This window comes from Panthera uncia, chromosome C2 (genome assembly GCF_023721935.1).
Source record: "Panthera uncia isolate 11264 chromosome C2, Puncia_PCG_1.0, whole genome shotgun sequence".
In the NCBI taxonomy this organism is placed as follows: Eukaryota; Metazoa; Chordata; class Mammalia; order Carnivora; family Felidae; genus Panthera; species Panthera uncia.
In genome coordinates, this window is record NC_064810.1 from 64246928 (window position 1) to 64261153 (window position 14226).

Genomic DNA, 14226 nt, shown 5'->3' on the forward strand with positions numbered 1-14226 from the left:
TGCCCTTAAAGGAAAGAGCTGTCTTTCTCCTTTCCTCCTTCCTGCTGGCCATATGTGCTGACAGGAGTCAGAGTAGCTATCTTGGACTATGATTTGGAAGAAGCATGTTGGAGCTGGCAGAGCAATAGAAACAAAGAGGTGCCACACTGGCATATCACCTACTTAATTTTTTTTTTTAATTTATTTTGAGAAAGAGAGCATGAGAGATCATAAGCAGGGGAGGGGCAGAGAGAGACAGAGAGAGAGAGAGAGAGAGAGAATCCCAAGTAGGCTCTGCTCTGTCAGTGCAGAGCCCAATGTGGGGCTTGATCCCACAAACTGTGAGATTGTAACCTGAGCCAAAACCAAGAGCTGACGCTCTACTGACTGAACCACCCAGATGCCCCTCACCTGCTTAATTCTTATTTCATAAGGAAATAAAGTTCTATTCTGCTTTAGCCACCCTGTTACAGCAGCTAAAGCCATATCTTTCATAAATTTGTTTAAGTATAAGGGCAATGACAAGCTAACAAGCAAAAGCATTTTAGACAGTTATAACTGCTCCCAAGAAATAAGACCGTGATAAATAATAACTGGGATGAGAGGTGCAGAGTCAACTTAAATTGTTGGTTAGGGAGGACATCTCTGAGACTGTGGCATTTGGATTGGGAGCTGAATGACAAAAAAGCATCACCCACGACAAGAGCTGACGGCAGAGAGCACCAGGAAGAGGGAAAAGCAATCACAGAAGCCCTAAGACAGGAATATATATGCCTGATGGGTCTGAAAATCAGCAAGAGGGCTGGAATGAGGTAATGAGCAACAAAAGATTGAGTTTACATATATTATTTAAAAAAATTTTTTTAATGTTTATTTTTTTGAGGGACAGAGAGACAGAGTGTGAGCAGGCAAGGGGCAGAGAGAGAGAGGGAGACACAGAATCTGAAGCAGGCTCCAGGCTCTGCACTGTCAGCATAGAGCCTGATGCTGGGCTTGAACTCACAGTTGGAACTCACGAACTGTGAGATCATGACTCGAGCTGAAGTCGGACGCTCAACCGACTGAGCCACCCAGGTCCCCCATATTTAAAAGAAATTTTTTAACGTTTGAGAGAGAGAGACAGAACGTGAGTGGGAGAGGGGCAGAGAGAGATGGAAACTCAGAATCTGAAGCAGGATCCAGGCTCTGAGCCATCAGCACAGAGCGCGACACAGGGCCCGAACCTACAAGTCATATGATCATGACCTGAGCCGAAGCTGGATGTCCAGCCAACTGGGCCACCCAGGCGCCCCTTAGCTTTTTTTTTTTTTTTTTTAAACATTTATTTATTTTTGAGAGAGAGAGCACACACACAGGCACAGAGAGAGGGAGAGAGAATCCCAAGCAGGCTCTGCACTGTAAGCGCAGAGCCGGACACAGGGCTTGATCCCATGAACCTTGAGATTACAACCTGAGCCAAAATCAGAGTTGGACATCTAACCGACTGAGCCACCCAGGTACCCCTATACCCTCTTAGCTTTGAGACTCCTTCTTGCTCACCCCACTCCTCCAAAATAATGCAAACAAATTTACTACAACCCCTACCTAATGTTTGAGGGTCTTATTTATGGTCTTATTTATGGACTATCACCAGTCCATCTAAGACATTTTTGTATCAAAAGATTTAAGTGCCTAATGTATCATATTGTTAAGCAAATTTTGTTATATTCTGAATCACCAAAAACTGGTAATCCTGTAAACCAGAATATCTGATTAATCACCCTTCACTCCTGACTATTCTGAATAGTTTACTATGCTACTTCTAGCTTTTATGTTTCTTAGGGTTAAAATTTACTCATCTAATGTCTTGATAGCTAGAACAATACTTATTCAGGGGGTCTACATTTTCTTTTAGATAATTATTAAGATTTTGAAATGGAAAAAGAAAAACTTAATATATAAGTCTGACAAATTTCTGAGTCAGACACACATAATAAAAAAAGACCACTAGTTGAGATCTAAGTCCCTTCTAGAGCATCCCAGTCACATAGCCATTTGCTATGTTTGAATACCTTCAGTCACAGGAAGTAACTAGGTCTCTGGAGCCCATTCATCTTTGAACAGCTCACTGATTCAGGCCCCTTTCAGATGGAGGGACTAAAATCTTACTTGCTGTTCTACAGATGTTATTCTTTGCGTCACAAGTGAACTTTAAGTTTTGTGTGAGCTAGGACCATATATGGCAGATAAGTGAGCCAATCCACAGAATAACCTGCTTTAAGTGTGCTTTCCTCTACTGCACAGACCAGAAAGCTAAAAACTACATTTCCAGACTTTCTTACAACTGAAGTTCTAGATTTGACTTAGTTTCTGCCAACCATAAGCATTACATAAAATCTGAATTCAGAACTGAGTGAAATGGGGCAGGGTAAAAGGCATTCATTTTTGTTGTTATGAGTCAGAGCAAAAGAAGCATAATTCTGGACTCAGCAGCTATAGTAGTAGCTTCCTGATTATGACAGGAGCACTGGCTCCCTTTGTTGCAAGGCAACATTTGTAGGGGACTTTTAAAAGAACTCTTGCCAGAAACATTTGACTGAGAGAAGAGTTCTTTGATCAGCTTACGAATTTAACAACTGAGAAGTTTCCATGGAATGGCAAAGTGAAAACTGAATAATGAACTACCCAGCAAGTACTTATGGAGTAAATACAGAATAAATACAAAAAGTAAAGCATAGCATTGAGTGAGCACTCATTCTGTCACTACTGTGATTTTGAGCCAGCTTTGCAATCTTTAGATCTCATATTTCTCATTTATAAAATGGGAACCAGACAGTAGTACCTGTTTTTAGAAGGAGTAAATAAGATAATACTTGCAAAGAATAGTAAGCAATGAATGTTTGTCAATGTCATCGTTAAGATAGTGAGGAATTTACTTAAAGAGCTACATAGCTGGAAGAAGCCTTAAAGATCATCTAATCCAACCTCTTCATTTTACAACAACATGGCCAAAGAAGGGTAAAGTACAGTTCCTGCACTCAATAAATTCATAATCCAGGAGAAAAGGCTATTAAAAAAAAAAAAAAGCACACAATTTGGCACTGAATCATTACAAGTTTTTTTTTTGGTTTGGTTTTTTTTTTGTTTTTGGAATAACACAAGCAGGAAAGTTTATTAAAACACAAAGTACACTCTTGATATGTAAGAGCAAGTGAGCTCACAAGAGCTGTGCCAAATCGGTACAATTCTTAAATAAACCAAAATTCTCTTACTTGGTATTAAGTAGGTGTATCGTCAATATGCAAAGAAATTTTTTTTTAATATTTATTTATTTTTGAGAGAGAGAGACAGACAGACAGACAGACAGACAGGAGAGAAGAGAGGAGACATAGAATCCGAAGCAGGCTCCAGGCTCTGAGCTATCAGCGAAGAGCCCAACATAGGGCTTAAACCCATGAACCAGGAGATAATGACCTGAGTCGAACTTGGATGGTTAACCAACCGAGCTACCCAGGTGACCTGAAAATTCTTTTTTTTAAAGTTTACTTATTTTGAGAGACAGCGAGGATGAGTGGGGAAGGAGTAAAGAGAGAAAGACGGGGGGGAGGGGGGGGGAGGAGAGGGAGAGGAAGAGAGGGAGGGGGAGGGGGGGAGAGAGAGAGAGAGAGAGAGAGAGAGAGAGAGAATCAATCCCAAGCAGGGCTTCAGTGTGGAGCCTCATGCAGGGCTCAAATTCACAAACCATGAGATTATGACCTAAGTTGAAACCAAGAGTCAGTCACTTAACCAACTGAGCCACCCAGAGTCCCCGGAAAGAAAATTCTTAATAGTTAATTCCAGGAACAACCAAATGATACAAGTTTTGTTTTGTTTTGTTTAATGTTTATTCCCTTCCCATATCATTTTGAAGATTTTGGTCCACATTTGAGTCCTATGTTTACCAGGCCAAGGAAGTTTGCTAATCTTGATAAGTCCCAGATACATAAACTACCCAGCACAATAGTCTTCTTTCTCCTAGAGTGTATCTCCACTACCCACCCAAATCTGCCACTGCCAACCACTTACCTATCAAGTAACCTGAGCACCCTTACTTGTTACTTTATATACCCATCTATGGAGAACCTTCTCTGCACTGAGATTGTCCCAGCTCTCCTAGAGAAATGGAAAGATCACAGAAGAAACCTACAATATATTCTGACATACTTCAGCAAAGATAGTCTTTGTCTCCATTTTATTTTTGTAACAGAGCCCAATTTTATTCACCATAACAATAAAACCTATGCAAGGATTATAGTTTCTAGCCTCCTTGCAGTTAGGAGTGGAAGCATGTGACAATGATGTGAGCCTGGCCCACAAGAAACTCTCCTTCATACTTCCCTATGCTCTTTCCCCTTTCTGGCTGACGGAGATGGACCACAGCCACCTTGGAAGCCACATACTGGAAGACAGAAGAGTCTCCATCTGGGTCCCTTGACTGACCACATGGAAGCATGTTAATCCTGTGAACCAAAACAACTGCCTCAGATATTACGTGTTTGAAGCATTATACAATTTTAGGTTTATCTGTTATAGAAGCAGCCATTATCCTAAAATAGCCATTAAAAAGATAAATTTCCTAGAATTTAATCATACTGGCACTTTAAATATCCAACAAATTTAAGACAGTGTAAAGAAAGCTAAGTATCAAAACTCTTCCTTGATATTATTGTAACGAATTATTTAAATGTTTTTTGTATTTTCATTTATATTTCATTTATATTTTTACTTTGTCTGGTCAAGGACCAAAGACAGATATTTATATTTTAACAATCTTATGAGATTAGTTTTTAAAGTAATCTGTGGTTTAACAGAAAAACATTTTATTGAAAGAAAAATTATTAAGACAAGTAATTTGTACACATAGGCTTTCCACTAGTTTCTTGGTTAAGTCACATAAAGTCCTATTAAGACTTACCAGTGAAGTACAAGAAGCAGGATGATTGTAAGGATACCACCACACTGTTTTGTAGATATTGATGTATTGGATGAACAGAGCAACCAGCAGGTAGATGAAAAAGAGAAATTCAAAGAGCAGGCTCCCATCCACAGGCAAATCAGGAATTTGGCAATGACGAACAGGACCTGGGGTGATTAAGGCTGTGATAGGTGGGACCGGAAGGCCAATAGCACTACCATTCCTGAAAAAGAAAACTACGGTTAACTCAAATGGTGACAGCTTTCAGAGTTATAGAGCATAAAAGGACCCTGCTTCCTTCCCCATTAACCTTTTAGCTGTTGGCCTTCCCCCAAACTCTCTCCTAGGATGTCCTACTTGTCTCTCCCTCTATGCACACTCTCTCAGTGATCTAACATGTGGCCACAGCTTCCATGATCTCCAATGTGCTGAAAACTAAAATTTTTCCCCATAGAGCTCACCGCTGAGTTTCAGACCCATGTTATCATGCTATCTACTGGACATTGCTGTGTTCTTCCTCCTATAGTCTTGATCCTAGTTCATGGCCCACTCAGTAGCTGCCAAAATCAGAAACTTGGGAGTCATATTAGAACTTTCCTCTGCCTCTCCATACCTAATCACTCTCTAAATCTTATATATTCTACTTTATAAAACTTTTTCTACACTGTACCCTCCTCTCTAAACCCAATACCTTAGTTCAAGCAGTTACCATTTTTTACCTAAACTATTGAAGTAATCTCCTTAAAATTAACTCTATCAAATTCTCCAACCTGCCTTCAGAGATCTTTCTAAAGTGAAATTGATAGTGTTACTGTCTTACCTAAAACTCTTTAATGGCTCTCTACTGCCAACAGGATAATATCCAGAAATTTTCAGTATGTCCTATGAGGCTCTCTGCTTAACAGATTAGCCTCATCTCTTATCACGCCTCCATATGCAACCTATAGAATACCCATGCTATTTGCTGTCTGTGAACATACATGCTATTCTTTTGTACATGCTATTCCTTTCACCAGCAATACCATTCCAAACCACCTTCCTTAACCTCTCACTTACACATTTACTGACAAAATGCTTCAAGACTTTTTTTTTTTAATTTTTTTAAATGTTTATTTATTTTTGAGATGGAGAGAGACAAAGCATGAGCAGGGGAGGGGCAGAGAGGGAGACACAGAATCTGAAGCAGGCTCCAGGCTCTGAGCTGTCAGCACAGAGCCTGACATGGGGCTAAAACCCACAAACCATGAGATCATAAAATGGGGCTCGAACTCGTCAACTGCGAGATCATGACCTAAGCCGAAGTCAGAGGTCAACCGACTGAGCTACTCAGGCGCCCCCTTTAGGACTTTCTTTAAATGATCAAGTATATCCTCCGTGAAGCTTACTATGACTCACTCAGTCAAAACCAATTCACCTCACCTCTGTGCCACCATTATACCTAAATTATGCCTTTATTATTGTACTTTCCATTACTGTTACATTATTTTTGTATACATCTATGCTTTGTCTATTAAATCATAATCTTAAGAACAGAGACTGTACTTTTCCTAGTTCACTGCACATATATACCTTTATGTTGAGAAGACAGCAGACTAATATATAGTCACAAAAGAGGTATCTTTTAAAACACAAATTAAAATATGGAGATTTTAATCCCCATCTTCTTGCTGTTCTTTCCTTCCGGATTTTTTATAGGTCAGAAATAGCTGGGCTATCTAAAATGATAAGATGGGGCCAAGGGGGGGCGCGGTAAGGAATAAACTTTTCAATTGTTTATATGCCTGGGAATAGTTACAGAGATTTAAGGTCTACTTTTGTTTACACACCAAGGAAAAGAGGCTCGGTTCAGATATTTCCAAAGAATATTCTAGAGAGGGAACAATATCAGCATTGCCGTTCTACTCTAAGATTTCCAAATATAGAATTGTAGCATTAGTATGTGACATTTACAGTACTTTAAGTGACTCATGGGAATATGAACTCTGCTCATTCTCAACAGTTAAGAATACCATGGCAGAATCTCAGAAGAGCTAGAAGGGAAGAACAGGAATGGGGGGAGGGTAGGTAAAAACTGTAAAAGTTTCTTCCTCTCATTCCCAGAGCATACTCCAATAGAACAAGCTTACCAATGAGTAGGTTGTGAATTACCAGTAGGTCTCATAACCTTACCTGCTCAATCATAAACCCATAATTATCATACCATAGCCCTCCGGTGTGTTATGGGACATGGGCCACTGCACAAGAGGTGCACTCACACAGAATAAAATGTGAAAGGTGTGCAATTGTACAAGTTGGTAGACTTGAATGAAGGGGATTAATGCCAACAGCCAAGCCATTCCCTCTCCCCAGTTAATAATCAATGAGATAAGGAAATAAATTCTGATGAGAAGTTACAAGGTTAAGAGCCTCTACTCTGGAACATGCTGAAAATTCTTATTCTTCTTCAGTCAAAAATACATGAAAGGAGAAAGCATGCTAAATTATTTGCTATTATTTAAAGGTTAAAAAGGTTCTGACAGTTTTTCCCAAGTAAAGAAGACAAATGTGCTTCTGCAGTTAACAAATTCAATAAAATGCTGGGCTTCAAGAAATATTCAAAACAAAGTGCAGAAAATCTACACTTGTGATATTCTATACAGCCTTGGCTATTATACTTCAAAAAACAAAGAGACAAAGGTCAAATAAAGTGATGTAGAGCATCTGAGGGGAAAAAGAGTTTTATTCTAATTTGAAAACTTAAGAGGAGGTAAGATCAAAGTTCTTAAAAAAAGGCAGCTAAAATAAACAGACTTTGTCTATACATCTCAAAAAATTAGTCAGAGTAATAAAATAATAATAGTATTATTAAATAATAGTATTATAAACAGTATTATTAAATAATAATAAAAGTATTATTTTTCTAACAGGATATAAAAATAGATGCGAAAAAAGCAAAATAACACAAATGTCTGAGATACACTGTGGGTAGTCCTAGTCTAAACAGACCAGCTGTAGTCTTTGAGAAAGTAACTTTATATTCTTGAGCCTCAGTTTCTTCACCTGTAATACAAGAGTTAGAATAGAATTCTTTAAAGAATTATTTTCAATGTTAACATAGAATATTCTCTTTCAAATTATGCTACAGGTCCCTAAATCATGCCCAGATTTGAGGTTCACTAGGAAAATTCAAAGGGCTTGGCATATAGTTATGTTCACAGCTAAGATTTATTACAACAAAAGGATACAAATCAAAATCAGCAGAGGGAATAGGTACATGGGGTAAAGTTTGGAGGAAACCAGGTGCAAACTTCCAAGAGTCCTTTTCAGTGGAGTCATTTAGGACCCACTTAAATCCTTGAGCAACTACCTGTGACAACACATGTGAAATGCTGTCTATCAGGAAGGCTCATTAGAGACTTAACACCCAAGGTTTTTACCAAGGTTTTAGCTAGGCATATGGATACAGCAAGAAAGATTCCAAGGAATAAAGAAGAATTAGAAGGGATGGAGAAAGCAGTGATCATTTGGACATAATAAAGTATAAGCAAGGATAAAACAAAGAAAAAAAATCACTCTTAGTCTTTCTCAAATAAGATTCTCCTTCAACTAAAAGCTCTCCAGGAAACTCAGAAATTCACAGCATATCCTTCTTCTTTAGAAGGCAATCATTGAAGCACTTTTCCTATGAACAAAAATTCCTGCTCCCCATAAGAAAAAAGGAGGACAGGGAACTACAGAATTCAACCTTTACTTTTTTTTAACGTTCATTTTTAAGAGAGAGAGAGACAGAGAGAGAGAGAGAGACAGAGAGAGAGAGAGAGAGAAAGCGCACGTGCACAAGTAGGGGAGGGGCAGAGAGAGAGGGATGGAGACACAGTAGGGCTCTGCGCTATTGCAGAGCCTGATGTGGGGCTTGAACTCATGAACCATGAGATCATGAGATCATGATCTGAGCTGAAGTCTAATGCTTAACCAACTGAGCTACCCAAGTGCCCCTGGATTTCAATCTTGATTGTGTCACCCAACTAGCTCCTTGACATTCTCAAGTTTAACTTAACCAATCAGGCCACAAACACCTACCAAATACGGGCAAATGTTCTCTTCTCCAGCTGACCTGTATCTTGCAGAATCAAATATATCATCCAAAATTATATCACACTTAAGCAATTATCTATTAGTACTCTACAGACACTCCAGAAGTGAGTTCTCTAGTCTGGATTCTGTCTTACTTTGTACACATTCTTCCTAAAACTATTTTCTAGGCCACCTACCACTGCTATTATCCATATTTCTTATAATCCTTTCTAGGTGGTATGTAATAACTTATTCTAGGCTGCTTCTTTCCCATCAAGAAACAAATACAGAACTACCTTCCAAAATAACCTCTCTAGGTAAAAGTGTCACAACATAATTCAATAATAGTTTTAGTGATTTTTCAAGCCATAAAAAGTGCCAGGAAGAGAGAAGTACACAAAAAACATCAGGAAGGCTGAAAAGGCAACAAGAGTCCAGATTGCTAGTAATACTGAAAACTAGAATCCAAGCAAGAGAAAACTCTATTTAGAAAGGAAGCAGAAATTACATGACAAAAGTTATCTTGATCAAACACTTGATAAAGTAAAAGCCATCTCTTTCCACTGCTATATGACTGAAACTCCTCATGAAGTGAGTTACCCTGGATAAGATTAGAAATAATCCATCCTAACTTCTGAAAATTAGGAACAAAGATAAATTTCCATTAAAAAGGCCAAACTCTTTACTCTCATACAACATAAGTCTTACAATGTTTGGGTTACAATTGATAGTTTATTCATTTCAAACAATTTTTTGAAGAAAATAATTTGTAAGATCCTTGATAGAATATAACTTACAGTTTTAGAATTTCACATTAACTGTCAGTTTTAATTTGTCCTCCCCTGTCCAAAAAAAGAATGTTAGTAAGTAGTTAAACAACCACATTTGTCTTATACTTTAAATTCACTTCTCCCTTCTTTTAATGGCTAAAAAAGGTGATGACTAGAATTTGAATTATCAGCTGTAAGAACAGGACTACTTTCACTTTGTGGGCCCCATATCACAACTTTTCACTCCAAAGTACTCTGAAATACTGATCTTTCAATCTTCAAGGGCAGGATTGCTACAAATAATCTTGATAAGCAAATTATCACAATAGCATGATGACTGCTGTCATACTGATCATAGGATATTACAAATTATGCATAGTCTTATTTCTTCTTTACCTGTTTCTCAGGCCTGTTCCATTGCCACAGCCCCCACCAACCAAAGTCTGTAAAGAAGGTAAAGCTGTACGGCTTAGCTGCTGCCGACTAGGGCCCCTCCTTCCACCGGGCATGTCCGGGAACCAATCTGCTTCCAGTGCCACCTGTAGTTGCAATCCAGGTTAATGGCTGTCAACCTGTTTCAACTCTGAACAAAAGAAAAGACATTTAAACATCAGTTTACTATTTTTTTTTAATTTTTTTTTTAACCTTTATTTATTTTTGAGACAGAGAGAGACAGAGCATGAATGGGGGAGGGTCAGAGAGAGGGAGACACAGAATCTGAAACAGGCTCCAGGCTCTGAGCTGTCAGCACAGAGCCCGACCCCACGCGGGGCTCGAACTCACGGACCGCAAGATCATGACCTGAGCCGAAGTTGGCGGCTTAACCGACTGAGCCACCCAGGCGCCCCTCAGTTTACTATTTTTAAACTAGTCAAGGTAACAAAACAACCAGAAAAACTGAATGAGTAGGCCTTGTAAAACTAGATTTTCAAATAAATGCTCCCCCAGGGTCTATTACCTACTTTACTTTGATGAAAGGACTACGCAAACTCTAATGGGTCAGAAGCCTAAGTTGTGATCTAAGCTCTGGTCAGCATTAGGCAGGTCACAATTTGTGTCTTTTGTCAGCTGACTTGTGTCATATGAAAAATATTACAATCAGGTAGAAGTTAACAAGAAACACCTAACAAACACATTTCCAATTCAATATTACAGATATTTCACAGTGAACTACCTGAAATACAGGAGAATCACCACTGTCCAAAATGTTGTGTTTTGTTATCAAGGGATCTGGGTTCTGAGATCAGATGTGCCACATATTATCTGACTGTAACTGAGTCACTTTACCTCTGAGTTTGTTTCTTCAAAAGTGTTCCTTGTCCTACAGAGGTGATTGTCAGGACCGACAAAGATGGATGAAAGTACACCAGTTGGCCTTTTAAGTCTTTAAAAGAATTGTTCAAGTTGTAACTCCATATGTTAGAGTGTAAATATTAGAAAGACCTATAGTGGATGGCCACTATACTGGTGTGAAATCATTTAAAAATTACTGAAACTGCAGGATTAAAAGGCAAATAACAGATAAAGACCGCCCCCCCCAATCGAAAAGAAACTGTATCTTGATCAATTTACGGCAAAAACATGGCTCTGCCAATACGTACACCAAAATCTACTTCCTAAATAATACAACTTAAAAACGACATCCTGGAAAAAACCCTTGTTTTCAAACGTTACTGCAGATTGATCCGATGTTCCTTATTCCTAACAGCCTTCGGCGGTAGACTAAGAAACCCCAGGTAAGACAAAACATTCAAACCGCTAGATGTAGGGACTGCTGGTCCTTGCTCAGTTAACGAGGGAAAGAAAAGTGTGAAGCAAAAAACTGGGATAGAATAGGCAAGGGGATGAAGTGAAGGAAGGCAAATGGCAAGAGACCAAACTTCAACAGACTGGCCCCTAAGAGGGGACAAACGACAAAGAGTTTCCCGCGGCGCAACCCAGAGGACCGAAGCACGCCGGGCAGTCGGACAGCGCATACTGTACATGCGGGAATACTCACGCATGGAGGAGGCCCGGCCGGTGTGGCGGGATCCCTGGGAGGAGGCGGCGGCTTTACAGGCTGGACCCCAGGCAAGAGAATTCCCTCCCCGCGTTGAAGAGCTCCAAACGAGAAGCTTGTCCGCAGGCCGTCCCCGACCGGAAAGTTGAGAAAAGGTGTCCAGGCTTCGGGCTGCCAGCCCCCGCCCCAGCCCCAGGTCAGTGCCAGAGTCAGAGCCAGAGCTAAAGCTAAAGGAAGCGCCCGGCCCCGTCAGCACTCAACCTCAGCCTCCATTACCGCGGAGCTGAGCAGACGTGGCAGCGCACGGCAATGACGTCAGTTCCGCGACCGCCGGCTGCCCCAGCGTCTAGCTGGCCCCCGGAACTGCTCTTGCAGTATGAAGAGCCAGCACCCCACCCACTCCTGCATGCACCTGCGCAGTGGGACTCTCCTTCTTCATTGGCTTGTGATCCAACCTACCTAGCCAACGCTGGCCGAAGTAGTTCCTTCCTGGACCTCTACGATACGTTGACACCATGCTAGGGGTCCTTATTGTGTCTCTTGGATTCTCCTTAACAGCTACGTACAAGTTATCGTCCCAATTTTACAGACGGAGGAGATTCGGAGCCGTCACCCACGGTCACGTCACCGCCAGATAAAGGAGTTCAAGTCGCGATGTCCTGCTTCATCATCCAGTCTGCGTCTATTGTATGTGAATTAAAGGACTGGATGGATGCTGGAGTTAATACTACAGATTGCTCAGTCTATTGAAAGAGGCGAGACACCAGGATAACACAGTCATTACAATTACAGTAAATGCAACATTAAAAGTATGCCCAGGGGTGCCTGGGTGGCTCAGTTGGTTGAGCCTCCTAGTTCGGCTCAGGTCATGATCTCCCGGTTTGTGGGTTCGAGCCTCCCTCCCCACTCCCCCCCACCCCTCCCACCCCCCCCCCCGCCCCGTCAGGCTCTGTGTTGACATCTGAGAGCCTGGAGTCTGCTTCAGATTCTGTGTGTGTGTCTCTCTCTACCCCTCCCCCTCCTGCTCATGTTTTCTCTGTCGCTCTCAAAAATAAACATTAAAAAAAAACCCATTTTTTAAAAGCATGCCCAAAGTCCAGCATTAGCATGCAATCAGTGTAATAAATTCTGGGGGATGGTGTTGGCGGCATTTACCAAGAAAGACACAGCAAGCTTGGGGTTTAAAGCGAAAACTGCAAGAATGAATAGGTTTTCATGAAAGACTAGCTTTTAGTAAAGGAAGTGACATAAAAAAGTAAAATGGTGGGTAATATCATGATGAATCAGAAACTGCCAATAGTTCACTATTAGAAAAAGAGTAAAAGTGTCAAAAAGAGCAGGTATATGAGATCTCTCACTCCAGAGATGTTAAGCACCTTGAGAGAAAGCCCTCTCTATGGAGTACATGATTAGTTAACCTTTATTGAGAGTCGTTGCGGTGCCAGGCACTAGACTAGTGCCTTTACATATTTCATTTAAATCTCATGTTGCTTTGATGCTATCATTGTTCCTATTTTACATAAGAAACAAGTTTTAAGAAAGTTAAATAACTTGTTGAAAATAACCGCACTAATAAGTGGCAAAGCCAGAATTTAGAGCCAGAATGACCGATATCAAAACCATTAAAGTTAGTAATATTCCAAATACTCTTACTGTCCTAAGGTACTACAGAACTTTCATTCATGAATATATAAAACTCAACATAGATTATTACATATTTTCATAATTTTGTTCATTTATTTATATTTGCTCTGTTAACTGCTTCCTGGCTTGCTACATTGAAATTCCTTTGCCACTTTTCTGTTGGCTCCCCAGCATCCTCCATTCATTCAGCAAGTATTTATTTAGCGCCTACTGTGTACCAGGCATTGTCTTAGTGAACAAGACAGATATGTTCCTGACCTCCTGGACTTATATTCTAGTGCAGGAAGCATTTAATAAATAAAATACGTTATTAGTATTATGGAGACAAACAGGGGCTAAGGTAGAAAATAAGGAAGGTGCCATTTTGAGGGGATGTGTGTTTGAGGGAATGGTATTTCAGTAGAAGCCTGAATGTTGGGAAGGAACCAGAAGCAAAGATGGGAGGGAAAAGCAGTCAAGATAGAAAACAAAACTTATGCAGAAATTCTAAGGTGTGTTAGAGCTTGGCATGTTTGAGAAACAACACAAAGCTGTATAGCTAGGTCATGGTGAGCAAAGGAGAATGTGGCATGAGTTGAATTTGAAGAGCAGGAAGAGCTTGAACATGGAGGGTCTTTCAAACCAGAGTGTTTACATCTTTAATTAGTGGAGGGCACAGGACTCAGAAATCTGTGATTTTCATAGCTCTAGGATTCTGCTTATTTACATATGGGAACCACTGGAATAAACTATCTCATCTGTTAGGAACATGAGACAATTATTTCTGGGGGTTCACATGCAGCCTATCTCCCAATCTCTTGATGCTCTTCCACATAAACATTGTAAAGTTGCAGAAAATATTGATTTAT

At 40.1% G+C, this 14226-nt stretch overlaps 2 protein-coding genes across 3 annotated transcripts in view; one reads left to right on the forward strand and one right to left on the reverse strand.

Annotated features, from left to right (window-relative positions):
- The window catches only part of TMEM39A (transmembrane protein 39A), a 30839-nt gene extending 18770 nt beyond the window's left edge, over window positions 1–12069 (reverse strand). For both annotated transcript variants that reach the window (XR_007457494.1, XM_049629423.1), the window contains exons 1-3: window positions 11735–12069; window positions 10132–10318; window positions 4913–5135 (exon numbers count right to left, since the gene is read on the reverse strand). Coding sequence is in view for 1 of the 2 variants with exons in the window: in XM_049629423.1 (XP_049485380.1) it covers window positions 4913–5135; window positions 10132–10244 (336 nt within the window). In the remaining variant the exon portion in view is untranslated. The remainder of the gene's footprint in view (window positions 1–4912; window positions 5136–10131; window positions 10319–11734) is intronic.
- The window catches only part of PLA1A (phospholipase A1 member A), a 194960-nt gene that overhangs the window by 129958 nt on the left and 50776 nt on the right, over window positions 1–14226 (forward strand). The gene's annotated exons all lie outside the window — the stretch shown is intronic.